Here is an 18748-nt window from a genome sequence, read left to right on the forward strand (position 1 = left end):
TAAGCGGTGGCAGAGACATCGTCCATACACTTCAGACGTGAGGATAGACATTTCTTAGGTTTAATGAGGCTTAAAGAACCCCCCAAAAAAATCTATACAGTACAGCTGCCCCCAGTGATCACGTGTCTATCTCTGGCTCTTCCTGCAGAGCTCTGCCACTGCCGCGGTCATGGTCCCTCTGCTCGTTTTGACGGCTGCTCCAGCCACCATGACGGGCACCTCCTTGGGGGCTGTCGCTCCTCTGACGAGGGCCTCGACTCTGCTCCTGGGGATGATCTTCTTTCTGATGGGAAACCTGTCGCCAAATAAGTCAAAAGGGGCAAACGTCACTGTCGGGTTACGACCACAAGGGGCACGTGTGCCCAGGGTTGATTTACAAAGGGAGAAAGCCATGGTGGCATGAATGGACCTTCTCCACGCAAAATCTGCACTTCAGGCTGTTGGAAAACTACAACTCCCAGCATTCTGCTGTCAGGGCATGCTTGGAGTTTTGATACTGGAGAGCGCCAAAGAGAAGAAGCTTTGTGGCTTTAATGCCTCGTGCACAGTTTTTTTTTGCTGACCCATTGTGTTCAATGGATCCGTGGTTGGCATTTCGTGGAACGGACATGGGTGATCTGCGTGCTTTCCGCCTCTGTATGTCCGTTCCACGAAATGGTAGAACAGGGATCAGCAACCTCCGGTGCAACAGCTGTTCTGAAACTACAATTCCCAGAATCCTCGTTTTTAGTTCTGTGGGAGTTACCAGAACAGCGGAGTTTAGTTTGCATGCTGGGAGTTGTAGTTGCACAGCAGTTGGAGAGCCGAAGGTTGCTGACCCCTGTGAAAGAGCGTGGACTGCGGAATATGCAGATACTAAACGGACTGCGTACAGGAGTCCTCGAGCTGCTGTGAGACTACACCTCCCAGCAGGCTCTTCAGCATCCACTACACTTAGGGGCTGAGCACAGACCTTCCCAGTGACATCTGGTCGCAGTCCGTTGCAGGCGGTAACAAGCGACTCTGATTTCTGGATCCATTCCGTGAGACGTCTCGAGGCGACGGCGGAGCGGGACGTAAGGCTCACTCGGGTAGGGGGGATCTTCGAGGGCATATCCCAGGTGCCGATGTACGTCCCCCATGGACTGGTCTGGAAGACAAAGGTTAGGATAGAAACATGATCCTCAGCAGCAGGGGGCGACAGTGAGCTCAGGGGAAATAATATGTCATCTGATCTGAGGAGAGGGGGGCTCACAGGAAGTGGGGAGTGAACTAACCTTTGACCTCGGGACCCCCGGAAGCAGGTGCCCTCTGTTGTTGGAAATGAACTGTGTGAACCCATCATGGGTCGATGGCCTCTGAAATCGACAAAAAGTCAGGAGATTACATTTGGGAAGCACGATACGGGAAGAGGTGACCACAGCGCCCCCGTTACCTCCTTGTAGGGTTTGGGGACGTTCCAGTTCTGCAGTTTAGTGGAGCTGAAGGCGCTGTCATACTGTGAACGAGAAGAAGTCATCAGTGAGGGCGCCCCCTTCTGTGTGGAGTGAGCAGTGCATCCTCCCCCATTAAAGTCCTCAAATACCCTAAAGAATGAATGACCCGACCCCTTTATTTTGAGGGGTTCCAGATTCTCAATCAAAACCATCTTCGGAAAGGAAACCCCAAGGAGATCAGTAAAACGTGGATCTGTTGTCGCTCTCACCCCTGTGTTGGATGCCTCATCCCCCGAGACGCTGCATGTCCAGTCCTATACACCCCAAAATGATCTCTCTAACCCCCAGCTGCAGGGACCCCAATATCCCCCTTCTGGTTCAGGAAGCTGAGAAATGGGGAGCTGCTTGTTGAGACCCTTCCTTCCTCCCAGAGTGTGCCCTGTACCCTGCATCTTCCACCAGAGATGCCCCCCCCCCCCCCAGAGTGTGCCCTGTACCCTGCATCTTCCACCAGAGATGCCCCCCCCCCAGAGTGTGCCCTGAACCCTGCATCTTTCACCAGAGATGTCTCCCCCCCCCCCCCCCCAGAGTGTGCCCTGTACCCTGCATCTTCCACCAGAGATGCCCCCCCCCCCCCAGAGTGTGCCCTGTACCCTGCATCTTCCACCAGAGATGCCCCCCCCCCCCAGAGTGTGCCCTGTACCCTGCATCTTCCACCAGAGATGCCCCCCCCCCCCCCCAGAGTGTGCCCTGTACCCTGCATCTTCCACCAGAGATGCCCCCCCCCCCCCAGAGTGTGCCCTGTACCCTGCATCTTCCACCAGAGATGTCGTCGCCGTCCCCCCCCCCCCCCCCCGAGTGTGCCCTGAACCCTGCATCTTTCACCAGAGATGTCTTCCCCCCCCCCCAGAGTGTGCCCTGTACCCTGCATCTTTCACCAGAGATCCCCCCCAGAGTGTGCCCTGTATCCTGCATCTTCTACCAGAGATCCCCCCCCCCCAGAGTGTGCCCTGTACCCTGCATCTTTCACCAGAGATCCCCCCCCAGAGTGTGCCCTGTACCCTGCATCTTTCACCAGAGATCCCCCCCCCAGAGTGTGCCCTGTACCCTGCATCTTTCACCAGAGATCCCCCCCAGAGTGTGCCCTGTACCCTGCATCTTTCACCAGAGATCCCCCCCCCCCAGAGTGTGCCCTGTACCCTGCATCTTTCACCAGAGATCCCCCCCAGAGTGTGCCCTGTACCCTGCATCTTCCACCAGAGATCCCCCCCCCCAGAGTGTGCCCTGTACCCTGCATCTTTCACCAGAGATCCCCCCCCCCCAGAGTGTGCCCTGTACCCTGCATCTTTCACCAGAGATGCCCCCCCAGAGTGTGCCCTGTACCCTGCATCTTCCACCAGAGATCCCCCCCAGAGTGTGCCCTGTACCCTGCATCTTCCACCAGAGATCCCCCCCAGAGTGTGCCCTGTACCCTGCATCTTTCACCAGAGATCCCCCCCCCAGAGTGTGCCCTGTACCCTGCATCTTTCACCAGAGATCCCCCCCAGAGTGTGCCCTGTACCCTGCATCTTTCACCAGAGATCCCCCCCAGAGTGTGCCCTGTACCCTGCATCTTTCACCAGAGATCCCCCCCCCCCCAGAGTGTGCCCTGTACCCTGCATCTTTCACCAGAGATCCCCCCCAGAGTGTGCCCTGTACCCTGCATCTTTCACCAGAGATCCCCCCCCCCAGAGTGTGCCCTGTACCCTGCATCTTCCACCAGAGATCCCCCCAGAGTGTGCCCTGTACCCTGCATCTTTCACCAGAGATCCCCCCCCCAGAGTGTGCCCTGTACCCTGCATCTTCCACCAGAGATCCCCCCAGAGTGTGCCCTGTACCCTGCATCTTTACCAGAGACCCCCCCCCCCAGAGTGTGCCCTGTACCCTGCATCTTTACCAGAGATCCCCCCCAGAGTGTGCCCTGTACCCTGCATCTTTCACCAGAGATGCCCCCCCAGAGTGTGCCCTGTACCCTGCATCTTTCACCAGAGATCCCCCCCCCCAGAGTGTGCCCTGTACCCTGCATCTTTCACCAGAGATCCCCCCCCCCAGAGTGTGCCCTGTACCCTGCATCTTTCACCAGAGATCCCCCCCCCAGAGTGTGCCCTGTACCCTGCATCTTTCACCAGAGATCCCCCCCCCAGAGTGTGCCCTGTACCCTGCATCTTCCACCAGAGATCCCCCCCAGAGTGTGCCCTGTACCCTGCATCTTCCACCAGAGATGCCCCCCCAGAGTGTGCCCTGTACCCTGCATCTTTCACCAGAGACCCCCCCCCCAGAGTGTGCCCTGTACCCTGCATCTTCCACCAGAGATCCCCCCCAGAGTGTGCCCTGTACCCTGCATCTTTACCAGAGATGCCCCCCCCAGAGTGTGCCCTGTACCCTGCATCTTTCACCAGAGATGCCCCCCCCAGAGTGTGCCCTGTACCCTGCATCTTTACCAGAGATCCCCCCAGAGTGTGCCCTGTACCCTGCATCTTTACCAGAGATCCCCCCCCCAGAGTGTGCCCTGTACCCTGCATCTTTACCAGAGATCCCCCCCAGAGTGTGCCCTGTACCCTGCATCTTTCACCAGAGATCCCCCCCAGAGTGTGCCCTGTACCCTGCATCTTTCACCAGAGATCCCCCCCCCAGAGTGTGCCCTGTACCCTGCATCTTTCACCAGAGATCCCCCCCCCAGAGTGTGCCCTGTACCCTGCATCTTTCACCAGAGATCCCCCCCCCCCAGAGTGTGCCCTGTACCCTGCATCTTTCACCAGAGATCCCCCCCCCAGAGTGTGCCCTGTACCCTGCATCTTCCACCAGAGATCCCCCCCAGAGTGTGCCCTGTACCCTGCATCTTCCACCAGAGATGCCCCCCCAGAGTGTGCCCTGTACCCTGCATCTTTACCAGAGATCCCCCCCAGAGTGTGCCCTGTACCCTGCATCTTTACCAGAGATCCGCCCCCAGAGTGTGCCCTGTACCCTGCATCTTTCACCAGAGATGCCCCCCCCAGAGTGTGCCCTGTACCCTGCATCTTTACCAGAGATCCCCCCCCAGAGTGTGCCCTGTACCCTGCATCTTTCACCAGAGATCCCCCCCCAGAGTGTGCCCTGTACCCTGCATCTTTACCAGAGATCCCCCCCCAGAGTGTGCCCTGTACCCTGCATCTTTCACCAGAGATCCCCCCCCAGAGTGTGCCCTGTACCCTGCATCTTTCACCAGAGATCCCCCCCCCCAGAGTGTGCCCTGTACCCTGCATCTTTCACCAGAGATCCCCCCCCCCAGAGTGTGCCCTGTACCCTGCATCTTTCACCAGAGATGCCCCCCCAGAGTGTGCCCTGTACCCTGCATCTTTACCAGAGATCCCCCCCCCAGAGTGTGCCCTGTACCCTGCATCTTTACCAGAGATCCCCCCCCAGAGTGTGCCCTGTACCCTGCATCTTTACCAGAGACCCCCCCCCCCAGAGTGTGCCCTGTACCCTGCATCTTTACCAGAGATCCCCCCCAGAGTGTGCCCTGCACCCTGCATCTTTCACCAGAGATGCCCCCCCAGAGTGTGCCCTGTACCCTGCATCTTTACCAGAGATCCCCCCCCCAGAGTGTGCCCTGTACCCTGCATCTTTACCAGAGATCCCCCCCAGAGTGTGCCCTGTACCCTGCATCTTTCACCAGAGATGCCCCCCCCCCCCAGAGTGTGCCCTGTACCCTGCATCTTTACCAGAGATCCCCCCCAGAGTGTGCCCTGTACCCTGCATCTTTACCAGAGATCCCCCCCCCAGAGTGTGCCCTGTACCCTGCATCTTTACCAGAGCCCCCCCCCCCCAGAGTGTGCCCTGTACCCTGCATCTTTCACCAGAGATGCCCCCCCCCCAGAGTGTGCCCTGTACCCTGCATCTTTCACCAGAGATGCCCCCCCAGAGTGTGCCCTGTACCCTGCATCTTTCACCAGAGATCCCCCCAGAGTGTGCCCTGTATCTTTCACCAGAGATCCCCCCCCCAGAGTGTGCCCTGTACCCTGCATCTTTCACCAGAGATGCCCCCCCCCCAGAGTGTGCCCTGTACCCTGCATCTTTCACCAGAGACCCCCCCCCCCAGAGTGTGCCCTGTACCCTGCATCTTTCACCAGAGATCCCCCCCCAGAGTGTGCCCTGTACCCTGCATCTTTCACCAGAGATCCCCCCCCCAGAGTGTGCCCTGTACCCTGCATCTTTCACCAGAGATGCCCCCCCAGAGTGTGCCCTGTACCCTGCATCTTCCACCAGAGATGCCCCCCCAGAGTGTGCCCTGTACCCTGCATCTTTCACCAGAGATCCCCCCCCCAGAGTGTGCCCTGTACCCTGCATCTTTCACCAGAGTGTGCCCTGTACCCTGCATCTTTCACCAGAGATCCCCCCCCCAGAGTGTGCCCTGTACCCTGCATCTTTCACCAGAGATGCCCCCCCCCAGAGTGTGCCCTGTACCCTGCATCTTTCACCAGAGTGTGCCCTGTACCCTGCATCTTTCACCAGAGATGCCCCCCCCAGAGTGTGCCCTGTACCCTGCATCTTCCACCAGAGATGCCCCCCCAGAGTGTGCCCTGTACCCTGCATCTTTACCAGAGATTCCCCCCAGAGTTTGCCCTGTACCCTGCATCTTTACCAGAGATCCCCCCCCCAGAGTGTGCCCTGTACCCTGCATCTTTCACCAGAGATGCCCCCCCAGAGTGTGCCCTGTACCCTGCATCTTTACCAGAGACCCCCCCCCCCCCCCCCCGAGTGTGCCCTGTACCCTGCATCTTTCACCAGAGATGCCCCCCCAGAGTGTGCCCTGTACCCTGCATCTTCCACCAGAGATGCCCCCCCAGAGTGTGCCCTGTACCCTGCATCTTCCACCAGAGATGCCCCCCCAGAGTGTGCCCTGTACCCTGTATCTTTCACCAGAGATCCCCCCCCAGAGTGTGCCCTGTACCCTGCATCTTTCACCAGAGATGCCCCCCAGAGTGTGCCCTGTACCCTGCATCTTTCACCAGAGATCCCCCCCCAGAGTGTGCCCTGTACCCTGCATCTTTCACCAGAGATCCCCCCCCCCAGAGTGTGCCCTGTACCCTGCATCTTTCACCAGAGATCCCCCCCCCCAGAGTGTGCCCTGTACCCTGCATCTTTCACCAGAGATGCCCCCCCAGAGTGTGCCCTGTACCCTGCATCTTCCACCAGAGATGCCCCCCCAGAGTGTGCCCTGTACCCTGCATCTTTCACCAGAGATCCCCCCCCAGAGTGTGCCCTGTACCCTGCATCTTTCACCAGAGTGTGCCCTGTACCCTGCATCTTTCACCAGAGATCCCCCCCCAGAGTGTGCCCTGTACCCTGCATCTTTCACCAGAGATCCCCCCCCCCCAGAGTGTGCCCTGTACCCTGCATCTTTCACCAGAGATGCCCCCCCCAGAGTGTGCCCTGTACCCTGCATCTTTACCAGAGATCCCCCCCCCCAGAGTGTGCCCTGTACCCTGCATCTTTACCAGAGATCCCCCCCCCAGAGTGTGCCCTGTACCCTGCATCTTTACCAGAGACCCCCCCCCCCAGAGTGTGCCCTGTACCCTGCATCTTTCACCAGAGATGCCCCCCCAGAGTGTGCCCTGTACCCTGCATCTTCCACCAGAGATGCCCCCCCAGAGTGTGCCCTGTACCCTGCATCTTTCACCAGAGATTCCCCCCCCCAGAGTGTGCCCTGTACCCTGCATCTTTCACCAGAGATCCCCCCCCCCAGAGTGTGCCCTGTACCCTGCATCTTTCACCAGAGACCCCCCCCCCCCCAGAGTGTGCCCTGTACCCTGCATCTTCCACCAGAGATGCCCCCCCAGAGTGTGCCCTGTACCCTGCATCTTTACCAGAGATCCCCCCCAGAGTGTGCCCTGTACCCTGCATCTTCCACCAGAGATCCCCCCCCCCAGAGTGTGCCCTGTACCCTGCATCTTTCACCAGAGATCCCCCCCCCCAGAGTGTGCCCTGTACCCTGCATCTTTCACCAGAGATCCCCCCCCCCCAGAGTGTGCCCTGTACCCTGCATCTTTCACCAGAGATGCCCCCCCAGAGTGTGCCCTGTACCCTGCATCTTCCACCAGAGATGCCCCCCCAGAGTGTGCCCTGTACCCTGCATCTTTCACCAGAGATCCCCCCCCAGAGTGTGCCCTGTACCCTGCATCTTTCACCAGAGTGTGCCCTGTACCCTGCATCTTTCACCAGAGATCCCCCCCCAGAGTGTGCCCTGTACCCTGCATCTTTCACCAGAGATCCCCCCCCCCCAGAGTGTGCCCTGTACCCTGCATCTTTCACCAGAGATGCCCCCCCAGAGTGTGCCCTGTACCCTGCATCTTCCACCAGAGATGCCCCCCCAGAGTGTGCCCTGTACCCTGCATCTTTCACCAGAGACCCCCCCCCAGAGTGTGCCCTGTACCCTGCATCTTTACCAGAGATGCCCCCCAGAGTGTGCCCTGTACCCTGCATCTTTCACCAGAGATCCCCCCCAGAGTGTGCCCTGTACCCTGCATCTTTCACCAGAGATCCCCCCCCCAGAGTGTACCCTGTACCCTGCATCTTTCACCAGAGACCCCCCCCCCCCCAGAGTGTGCCCTGTACCCTGCATCTTTACCAGAGATCCCCCCAGAGTGTGCCCTGTACCCTGCATCTTCCACCAGAGATCCCCCCCCCCAGAGTGTGCCCTGTACCCTGCATCTTCCACCAGAGATCCCCCCCCCCAGAGTGTGCCCTGTACCCTGCATCTTTCACCAGAGATGCCCCCCCCAGAGTGTGCCCTGTACCCTGCATCTTTCACCAGAGACCCCCCCCCCCAGAGTGTGCCCTGTACCCTGCATCTTTACCAGAGATCCCCCCAGAGTGTGCCCTGTACCCTGCATCTTTCACCAGAGATCCCCCCCCCCAGAGTGTGCCCTGTACCCTGCATCTTTCACCAGAGATCCCCCCCAGAGTGTGCCCTGTACCCTGCATCTTTCACCAGAGATCCCCCCCCCCAGAGTGTGCCCTGTACCCTGCATCTTTCACCAGAGATCCCCCCCAGAGTGTGCCCTGTACCCTGCATCTTCCACCAGAGATCCCCCCCCCCCCCCAGAGTGTGCCCTGTACCCTGCATCTTCCACCAGAGATCCCCCCCAGAGTGTGCCCTGTACTCTGCATCTTCCACCAGAGATCCCCCCCCCCCAGAGTGTGCCCTGTACCCTGCATCTTTCACCAGAGATCCCCCCCAGAGTGTGCCCTGTACCCTGCATCTTCCACCAGAGATCCCCCCCCCCCAGAGTGTGCCCTGTACCCTGCATCTTCCACCAGAGATGCCCCCCCAGAGTGTGCCCTGTACCCTGCATCTTCCACCAGAGATGCCCCCCCAGAGTGTGCCCTGTACCCTGCATCTTCCACCAGAGATGCCCCCCTGTAGGTGACTGCTCTCAGATGGTAGGTACCTGGTTCGCACTGTAGTAAGTGGCCATGCTGCTTCTTCTCTCCTGTGTACACTTCTGTCACCTAGCAGCTGTTACCCTAAGGGGCGGGGCGTGACACCCACACTTACATCATCACCTGTGAGCAATGGTAATTGGCTGAGGAGGTCACATGACCATAGCCACACCACGTGTAGAAAGACTGCACTGATATTATAAGCCCCTGACACTAGATTGTCAGCTCTTCAGTTAGCCTCTGTATACCTGCATGCGTTACAATCCCTTCCTGGTGTAGAACAACGCCTCCCAGCATGCACTGACAGTCCAGGTCATGCTGAGAGCAGTAGTTCTCTCACAGTTACAATGGATAATAATCCAGCACAATAAACATACAGGATACAATGTATCACTCTGCAATCCTGTCAGCCAATCAGAACGCCTCATCTTCAGCCGCCGCTTCGTCCAATCAGATCAGGAGTAGCGCAGTGGTGCCGCGGCCCCGCCCCTCGTCGCTCTTTTTGTGGTGGCAAGATGGCGGCTCCGGGACTGACGGTGATGCCGGCGTCGCTGCACGGGCACGTGGTCAAGGTTCACCCGGTGGTCCTGGCGTCCATTGTGGACAGCTACGAGCGGAGGAATGAGGGAGCGGCCCGGGTGATCGGGACTCTGCTGGGTGAGGCCGCGGGGCTGCCGCATGTCACCAGGGCCTCTGTAGGGGCCAAGGGATTGTGGGGTCCCCCGGGATTGTAGGCCTTTGTGGGGGCCCCCAGAATGTAGGCCTCTGTAGGGGCCAAGGGATTGTGGGGGGTCCCCGGGATTGTAGGCCTCTGTGGGGGCCCCCAGAGTGTAGGCCTCTGTAGGGGCCAAGGGATTGTGGGGTCCCCCGGATTGTAGGTCTCTATAGGGGCCAAGGGATTGTGGGGTCCCCTGGAGTGTAGGCCTCTGTAGGGGCCAAGGGATTGTGGGGTCCCCCCGGATTGTAGGCCTCTGTAGGGGCCAAGGGATTGTGGGGTCCCCCCCGGATTGTAGGTCTCTGTAGGGGCCAAGGGATTGTGGGGTCCCCCCGGATTGTAGGTCTCTGTAGGGGCCAAGGGATTGTGGGGTCCCCCCGGATTGTAGGTCTCTGTAGGGGCCAAGGGATTGTGGGGTCCCCCCGGATTGTAGGTCTCTGTAGGGGCCAAGGGATTGTGGGGTCCCCTGGGATTGTAGGTCTCTGTAGGGGCCAAGGGATTGTGGGGTCCCCCGGGATTGTAGGTCTCTGTAGGGGCCAAGGGATTGTGGGGTCCCCCGGGATTGTAGGTCTCTGTAGGGGCCAAGGGATTGTGGGGTCCCCCAGGATTGTAGGCCTCTGTAGGGGCCAAGGGATTGTGGGGTCCCCCAGGATTGTAGGCCTCTGTAGGGGCCAAGGGATTGTGGGGTCCCCCGGAGTGTAGGCCTCTGTAGGGGCCAAGGGATTGTGGGGTCCCCCCGGATTGTAGGTCTCTGTAGGGGCCAAGGGATTGTGGGGTCCCCCCGGATTGTAGGTCTCTGTAGGGGCCAAGGGATTGTGGGGTCCCCTGGGATTGTAGGTCTCTGTAGGGGCCAAGGGATTGTGGGGTCCCCCGGGATTGTAGGTCTCTGTAGGGGCCAAGGGATTGTGGGGTCCCCCGGGATTGTAGGTCTCTGTAGGGGCCAAGGGATTGTGGGGTCCCCCAGGATTGTAGGCCTCTGTAGGGGCCAAGGGATTGTGGGGTCCCCCAGGATTGTAGGCCTCTGTAGGGGCCAAGGGATTGTGGGGTCCCCCAGGATTGTAGGCCTCTGTAGGGGCCAAGGGATTGTGGGGTCCCCCGGAGTGTAGGCCTCTGTAGGGGCCAAGGGATTGTGGGGTCCCCCGGAGTGTAGGCCTCTGTAGGGGCCAAGGGATTGTGGGGTCCCCCGGAGTGTAGGCCTCTGTAGGGGCCAAGGGATTGTGGGGTCCCCCGGAGTGTAGGCCTCTGTAGGGGCCAAGGGATTGTGGGGTCCCCCGGAGTGTAGGCCTCTGTAGGGGCCAAGGGATTGTGGGGTCCCCCGGGATTGTAGGCCTCTGTAGGGGCCAAGGGACTGTGGGGTCCCCCGGGATTGTAGGCCTCTGTAGGGGCCAAGGGACTGTAGGCCTGTGTTTACAGGCAGGGTGTGGAGATATGCTCTACACTGCAGCGCTGCTTACCACAGTCCCTTTAAGAGAACAGTCTCCTCCAGGGCTGTATTCAGACGGTGCGGTTCTGTTTTTTACAGGTAGCAATACCGTAGTACGCCCCATCTTCTCTGAGGGGGGGGGGGTCACGCCCCGTCTTCTCTGAGGGGGGGGGGTCACGCCCCGTCTTCTCTGAGGGGGGGGGGGGCACGCCCCGTCTTCTCTGAGGGGGGGGGGGTCACGCCCCGTCTTCTCTGAGGGGGGGGGGTCACGCCCCGTCTTCTCTGAGGGGGGGGGGGCACGCCCCGTCTTCTCTGAGGGGGGGGGGGGCACGCCCCGTCTTCTCTGAGGGGGGGGGGGTCACGCCCCGTCTTCTCTGAGGGGGGGGGTCACGCCCCGTCTTCTCTGAGGGGGGGGGTCACGCCCCGTCTTCTCTGAGGGGGGGGGGTCACGCCCCGTCTTCTCTGAGGGGGGGGGGGGGTCACGCCCCGTCTTCTCTGAGGGGGGGGGGGTCACGCCCCGTCTTCTCTGAGGGGGGGGGGGGCACGCCCCGTCTTCTCTGAGGGGGGGGGGGTCACGCCCCGTCTTCTCTGAGGGGGGGGGGTCACGCCCCGTCTTCTCTGAGGGGGGGGGGGTCACGCCCCGTCTTCTCTGAGGGGGGGGGGTCACGCCCCGTCTTCTCTGAGGAAGGGGGGGGGGGGGGGCGGGGCGGCATTTACTATTGGATTTGTACTAGGCCCCCCCCCGGGCTCCAGTTAATATGGAACCAGGGGCCCTGATCAGTGGGGCGACTGAGCAAGGACCAGAGGGTCCTTTAAGAAGCCCCTGGAGGTGCGGTGTGGGGCTGTACACGTGTCTGACGCTTCCTCTCCCGCAGGCTCGGTGGACAAGCATTCTGTGGAGGTGACCAACTGCTTCTCCGTGCCCCACAACGAGTCCGAGGATGAGGTACCCGCTCTTCTGTGTGTGGGGGGGGGGAGGGGAGGGTCCGTGTGTGTGCGCAGGGCGCTGACGGCTGATGTCTTCCAGGTGGCGGTGGACATGGAGTTTGCCAAGAACATGTACGAGCTCCACAAGAAGGTGTCGTCCACCGAGCAGATCCTGGGCTGGTGAGTGCGCCCCCCGGGGGCAGGAGGGGTAACTGCAGGGGGCAACGTGCTGACCTCAGACTGTGCTGCAGGTACGCCACAGGAAATGACATCACAGAGCATTCCGTCCTCATCCACGAGTACTACAGCCGCGAGGCCACCAACCCCATCCACATGACCGTGGACACCAGCCTGCAGGGGGGGGCGCATGAACATCAAGGCCTACATCAGGTGAGCTGCAGAGTATTACACCGCTGACCTCTCTGCAGAACATCGCTGTGATAGATACTGCAGATTATCACACCTCTGACCTCTCTGCAGAACATCGCTCTGACAGATACATAGTGATAGATACTGCAGAGCATTACACCTCTGACCTCTAGAGATCTGCAGAACATCGCTCTGACAGATACATAGTGATAGATACTGCAGAGTATTACACCTCTGACCTCTCTAGAGATCTGCAGAACATTGCTCTCTACCTCCTGACAAATACATAGTGATATATCCTGCAGATTATTACACCACTGACCTCTAGAGGTTTCTGTATCTCCTTTCTTTTGCAGCACTCCGATGGGTGTCCCTGGTAAGACGATGGGAGTTATGTTCACCCCGCTGACGGTGCAGTTTGTGTATTATGACACGGAGAGGATAGGACGTGAGTGGCCATGACCTGTGGATGATGGGGATGCCTGTCCTGTGGGTTCAGTCTCTTGCCATCTTGTGGCCGTTCCTGGGTACTGCGCTTCATTCTGAACTTCATTTCTTCACAGTTGACCTCATCACAAAGACCTGCTTCCAGGCCACCCGCGCCGTCGGTCTGACCAGCGACCTGCAGCAGGTGGGCTCTGCCGCCACGCGCCTGCAGGATTCCCTGAGCACGGTGCTGCAGTATGCGGAGGACGTGCTGGTGAGTGGGTTCTGAGGACCCCCGTGTCCCCTGGGGTCTGCCTTCTCCTCGCTGATTACATTCCTTGTCTCTTCCAGTCGGGGAAAGTCTCTGCTGACAATAATGTCGGCCGCTTCCTGACGGATCTGGTGAACCAAGTGCCCACAATCGCCCCCGAAGACTTCGAGGCCATGCTGAACAGCAACATCAATGTGAGTGCAGGTTATGTAGGGCTTTGGGGGAGGGGCTGTGACCTGCGGGTGCTGATGACGTCACTTCTTCTCTCCTCCCTCCAGGATCTGCTCATGGTCACGTATCTCGCTAACCTCACCCAGTCCCAGATCGCTCTCAATGAGAAGCTCCTGAACCTGTGAGCCCCCACGCTGCCCCCTACAGGCCGCTGTCGCCCTCACACTGTAATATAGGATTGTTCCAAATGTTCGGACTTTGTTGTCACATTTTTCCTTTTTTTTTGTGTGAAATAAAATGATTTCACTCAGCTGTCGTCTTGTCTCTGTGGAGCCGCCATCTTGTCGACCACCCTGAGCGGCGTATGAATGTTCTAGCCCAGGGATCAGCCAGCGTCCGTGAAACTACCACTCCCAGCATGCACACGTTCTCTGCTGTTCTTAACGTAACGCCCCTATAGAAGTGAAAGGAGGATTCTGGGAGTTGTAGTTTCAGAATAGCCGGAGGTTGCTGATGCCTGATCTGATGCCTTTCTTAGTGGAGGGTTTGTTACAGTGTATCCAGGTTAGACAGTGCCCTGTGATATCTCGCTGGCACCCTGTTTGTACTCACCGGTTACTATTCTGCGGTCGACAGAACTAATGAACAGGAATTGTATAGTCTGTGGTCTTCAGTCACATTGGATGATACCCCCCCCCCCCCCTGAGCACGACCGTTAAATCCCATACCCGGGATAGGTCTGATTACTGTAGGCTTTAACCTGGAAGCTCCCTTCAGGAACCTCTTGAGAAATGGGCTAGTTGAGACAGGCCAAGATCGCAGAAGTTTGCACTCTGAGGGTAGACAGTGACAACCTCTTTGTCCATACCGTCCTGTAGGATGGTAGGCATGGAAGCGTCTGTGGATGGTAGTTGACGACTGTTACACCAATTTGAAAAAATCTTCCAAATTCTTGAATAAGATCTGTTGGTAGCCTCAGATCTGGAGTGCTGTAGGGTTCTCAAGACAGACCCCGATAGCCCTTCTATTCTTGGAAGGGACTGGTCAACCTCCAGGCTGAACATTTGAGGAGATCTGAGTGTCCCCTGACACCAGTACTCTCTCTAGGGGAAGCCTCCAAAATTGACCCCCGACTCATTTGAATGGGTAAACCAAGCTCTTTTCGGCCAGTATGGAATGGTGGCGATGACTGACGCTTGGTCCTGGCTGATTTTCATCAATACCCTCTGAATCAAGGAAATTGGAGGGAAGATATAGGCCAGCCCGAACCTCAATGGGATTGACAGTGCATCTATTGCCACCGGGTTGTCCTCCCTGTAAAGGGAGCAATACCTCTCCACCTTGGTGTTGAACCTCATTGCCATGAGATCGATCTCTGGCATTCTCCCTCTGAGCGTTATCTCCTTGAAGACGTCCGGTTGGGAGAGACCTCGGCTCAGGCGATCTGCTATCATATTGTGAACTCCACGAATGTGGACGGCTGATAAATGGGTGAGGTTCAATTCTGCCCAATCCAATATCACACCTATCTCTCTCAGGAGACTTTGTGACTTCGTGCCTCCCTGCTTGTTCATGTACATTACAGCGGTCATGCTGTCTGACTGTACTTTCACCGCTTTGCCTTGAATGCAGAGAGCGAAATGAAGAAGGGCTAGTTTGATCGCCCTGATTTCTAGGATATTTGATGACTTACTTCTCCTGAGATGTCCAGGTTCCTGGAACTGTCTTGTCCAGAAGATGTGCTCCCCAGCCTACTAGGGATGCATCTGTGGTAAGTATGATCCAAGAGGGTTGGATCAGGGACTTGCCGTCCTCAAGATAGGTCCACCAGAAAGTGCAAGGAATTTAGTCCCACCGGACTGTGAGTCCACTTGGCTAGTACCTCTGATTGTAGCGGACGTAGGTGCCATAATCCCCAAGGAACCGCGTCTGCGGTTGATGACATTAGTCCCAACATTCTCATCAAAGTACGGATGGTTACTTTCCGAGGTACTAAGAGAGATGGCATTCTTTTGGGAGTAAGATGAATTGTCATTTCCACTGAGTCCACCACGAATCCCAGGAACTTCACGGAGGTAGCTGGCAGGAGATGGGACTTGTCCCAGTTGATTATCCATCCTAGCTGGTGGAAGAAGGCTACAGCCCGCTGAATGTGTTGGGACAGGATCGCTTGGGAAGGAGCTCTGAAGAGCCACTCGTCCAGGTATGGAATGATGCTCAGACCCTGAAGTCTTAGAGCTGCCACCGCTTTGGTAAATGTGTGTGGGGCCGAAGAAATTCCAAACAGGAGGGCCACAAACAAAGTGCTTTAAGACTCCCCAGACTTGCACCGCGATCCTTAAGAATCTTCTGGACCCAGGATGGATGGGAATATGGAGGTAAGCATCCTTGAGATCCAAGGTTGACAGGAAATCTCCTGGCAATAGAAGATTGGTCACTGACTGGATAGTTTCCATTCCGGAAATGCTTGCGTTCGATGAACTGATTGAAATATCTCAGATCTATGATCATCCTCCAGTCTCCGGTCACCTTGGGTACCAGAAAAACTGGGGAATAGATACCTGCTCCCTGATCCTGAAGAGGCACCTCCTCTAAGGCCCCTTTCCGAAGATACTCCAGGATATAGTCTTCTAGAATCTTCTGTTTGCTGGATGGAAGCAGTCTTGTTAGAACAAATTTGTCCGATGGGGGACTGTTCAAGTCTACCAGGTATCCCTGAGATATGATACAAAGCACCCAAGGGTCTTGGATGTGGATCTGCCAAGATTCTAGAAAGTGTTGTAGGTGATCGCCTACGGGAATATGGGGAGCAGAGAGTTCTGAGAATCCAGTCAGACCGTCATGGTACTAAGAGCCTCGAGTAGACCCGCAATCAGAGCGCTGAGGATTTCTTGGGGGGCTTAGAGACCCTGGAGGATTTCCCCCCTCTACGGGAGCTCCAATCTCTCTGGGCTTTGGGCTGAGGTCCAGACCTGGACCCAGCCCATTTACCCCGTCCATGAAAGGGCTGTTGGGGGAGGGACTTGCCCTTATCTGACAGTCCCTCCATAATATGGTCAAGCTCTGTCCCAAAAGTTTGCCGGGTTCATATTCCATGGCACAAAGATTATGCTTGGAAGTTGTATCGGCCTTCCAGGGTTTTAGCTGGAGCGGACGCCTGCCCGCGGCTGAGAGCGCCATGGTCTTGGAAGCCAATTTTTTTTAGCGTCACACAAAAAATCAATGGCCAGACCGGCCGTCTTACAAGAAGCCAAGATGTCATCCCTAGAGACCCCCTGCTCCAGGTCAGTCTGAACTTGGGTGAACCTGGCCTTGAGAAAGTTCGCCACTTCAGAGGACGCTATTGCGACCGAGGCAGAAACGGATGCAGATCGGATCCTGAAGACTTGATCCGTCGCCCGATGGTACCATGGTTCTCTTGGAAATGGCCATATCTACTTTTGGTACTGGCCCCCAAGAGGACAATTGATCTTCTCTTAACGGGAAGACAGACTTAAATCTTTTGGTCAGCACAGGACCTTTTTCTGGTTTCTTCCACTCCGTCTTCATTAATGACAGGAGGGAATTGTCTGGTTTAAAGGTCCTGGGCCCCTTAGAGGCGGAGGTAGAGGCTTCACCCTGGTCCCCTGACCGGATGGATCTCGGCAGCCGCTGGGCCTTCTCGGGAGGGAAGAAGTAGGAAAACCCATCCTCCTCTTCGGAAGAAGAGGAGATAGATCCCTCTCTAGCATCCTGAGCCCCCGATACCTCCATGGCCCGATGCGGAGAGGAAGGTCTTTGGCGCTTAGATATAAGAGCCTGCTAAAGCTCCTCTATAGAGGAGTTCACCTGGTTCATGTTGGACTCCATGTAGTTCTTCACCCAGTCAACTGGATCATGAACTGTAGGTTCCTGATGGGGAAGAAGCTTAGCTCTACAGGGCGGACATCGAGAAAATAAATAATTGTCCTCCAGTACATTATAAAGGAGGGAAACGCTTCCTCCTAAGAAACGGGAAGTGACGTCACAGCTGGAGAAGTCGCTCCCAGTGCTCCAGGAGCGTCTAGATAGAGGACAGCGGCGAGCGACAGGCAGGCCGAATACGGACGCCCCGAGACACAGCACGGGAGCAGAAGAGATTACCCTGCGGACAGCCGCAGGTATGGCGAACAGCCACCAGAGACGGCCAAGTTAACCCCAAAGGGGTAAGTGTCATGTTCAATAGAACAGGGATCTCCACAAGTCCAAACCTGTCCGGAAGACAGAAAAAAACACAAGGGGACTGGGGGTGACCCCCTCTTTTATTGGAGGTGGCAGGGTCAAGGTAATTTCCACCTGTCCACAGCAGGCCGATTACCCCATCTGTGCCACTGTTAGGACGTAAGGGAATAGATGTTCCTGTAGTTTAAGGTGTGTGGATCTCATGTCATTATACCAGTGATGTCAGCAGGGGGCGGGGCTGTGACTACCTCTCAGACAGGCTATACAGGCAGGTTGTCAGTAGTAATAGATGAACTGTGGTATAGCGCCATCTGGTGGTGGTAGTATTGAGGATGTCCTATAGACTGTAATATGGAGCAGCGCCATCTGGTGGTGGTAGTATTGAGGATGTCCTATAGACTATAATATGGAGCAGCGCCATCTGGTGGTAGCCACTGTTCTGCTCTAATTTAGAAATTTTGGAGTATCTGGAGGACGCTTGGTGTTATATGAGCGCTGAATTTGGAGCAGACTTCACGCCGATAATCTGCAGGGCGGCCACCCAGAAGCCGGCTGCTATTATTTTAAATTTGTAGCCATGGAGCAGAATCTGCAGTCAAAATGCTCCTCACCGTCCAGAGGTGTGCGGAGCTGCATTCACAATTCTGCTGGTTTCCCCGTCAGGATGCAGGACCTCTGCTGTGTGGGACACTGGACCCCTAAATTACATTTTATGGAAGCTTTTCCCAGAAGCAGTTGCGACTCTTAGGCTGGGTTCACACGGGCGTTGTGGGAACACCCGCGATTTTTCCGCGCGAGTGCAAAACATTGTAATGCGTTTTGCACTCGCTAGAGAAAAATCGCGCATGTTTGGTACCCAAACCCGAACTTCTTCACAGAAGTTCGGGCTTGGGATCGGTGTTCTGTAGATTGTATTATTTCCCCTTATAACATGGTTATAAGGGAAAATAATAGCATTCTGAATACAGAATGCAAAGTAAAACAGCGCTGGAGGGGTTAAAAAAAAAAAAATATAAAAAAAATTTAACTCACCTTAGTCCACTTGATCGCGTAGCCGGCATCTCCTTCTGTCTCCTTTGCTGAACAGGACCTGTGGTGAGCATTCATTACAGGTAAAGGACCTTTGGTGACATCACTCCGGTCATCACATGATCCATCACCATGGTAAAAGATCATGTGACGTACCATGTGATGACCGGGAGTGACGTCACCAAAGGTCCTTTACCTGTAATGAATGCTCACCACAGGTCCTGTTCAGCAAAGGAGACAGAAGGAGATGCCGGCTGCGCGATCAAGTGGACTAAGGGCTCTTTCACACCTGCGTTCTTGTCTTCCGGCATAGAGTTCCGTCATCGGGGCTCTATGCCGGA

At 57.0% G+C, this 18748-nt stretch overlaps 2 protein-coding genes across 3 annotated transcripts; one reads left to right on the forward strand and one right to left on the reverse strand.

Moving 5' to 3' along the window:
* Window positions 1-116: 116 nt before the first annotated feature.
* Window positions 117-9231, reverse strand: CFAP126 (cilia and flagella associated protein 126). Of its 2 annotated transcripts, none has more exons than XM_040412543.1 (5): window positions 9125-9231; window positions 1415-1477; window positions 1257-1337; window positions 953-1129; window positions 117-295 (listed from the first exon to the last, which is right to left on the reverse strand). In XM_040412543.1, exons 1-5 carry the CDS (start codon window positions 9128-9130, stop codon window positions 119-121), a joined length of 504 nt encoding a protein of 167 aa, XP_040268477.1. In that variant the 5' UTR covers window positions 9131-9231; the 3' UTR covers window positions 117-118. The 2 variants fall into 2 exon arrangements, with proteins under 2 accessions (XP_040268477.1, XP_040268476.1); XM_040412542.1 differs by lacking the exon at window positions 9125-9231 and adding an exon at window positions 8885-8972.
* Window positions 9232-9362: 131 nt separating this feature from the next.
* EIF3F (eukaryotic translation initiation factor 3 subunit F) lies at window positions 9363-13489 on the forward strand. Its single transcript, XM_040412540.1, is given in 9 exon segments — window positions 9363-9533; window positions 11890-11960; window positions 12042-12121; window positions 12193-12298; window positions 12300-12331; window positions 12667-12758; window positions 12874-13010; window positions 13088-13201; window positions 13286-13489. Coding segments are annotated over 9 exon segments (852 nt in total). The 5' UTR covers window positions 9363-9391; the 3' UTR covers window positions 13364-13489.
* The last annotated feature ends 5259 nt before the right edge of the window (window positions 13490-18748 follow it).

Source organism: Bufo bufo, chromosome 11 (genome assembly GCF_905171765.1).
Source record: "Bufo bufo chromosome 11, aBufBuf1.1, whole genome shotgun sequence".
NCBI classification, from domain to species: Eukaryota; Metazoa; Chordata; class Amphibia; order Anura; family Bufonidae; genus Bufo; species Bufo bufo.

Excerpts from the sequence above, each read along its gene's own strand:
- CFAP126 (XM_040412542.1), bottom strand. The coding sequence starts at position 8,911 with ATGGCCACTTACTACAGTGCGAACCAG. Across the intron at positions 1,478-8,884 it reads CTTACTACAGTGCGAACCAG|TATGACAGCGCCTTCAGCTC; the intron begins GTACCTACCATC and ends TCTCGTTCACAG. Across the intron at positions 1,338-1,414 it reads TCCCCAAACCCTACAAGGAG|AGGCCATCGACCCATGATGG; the intron begins GTAACGGGGGCG and ends TGTCGATTTCAG.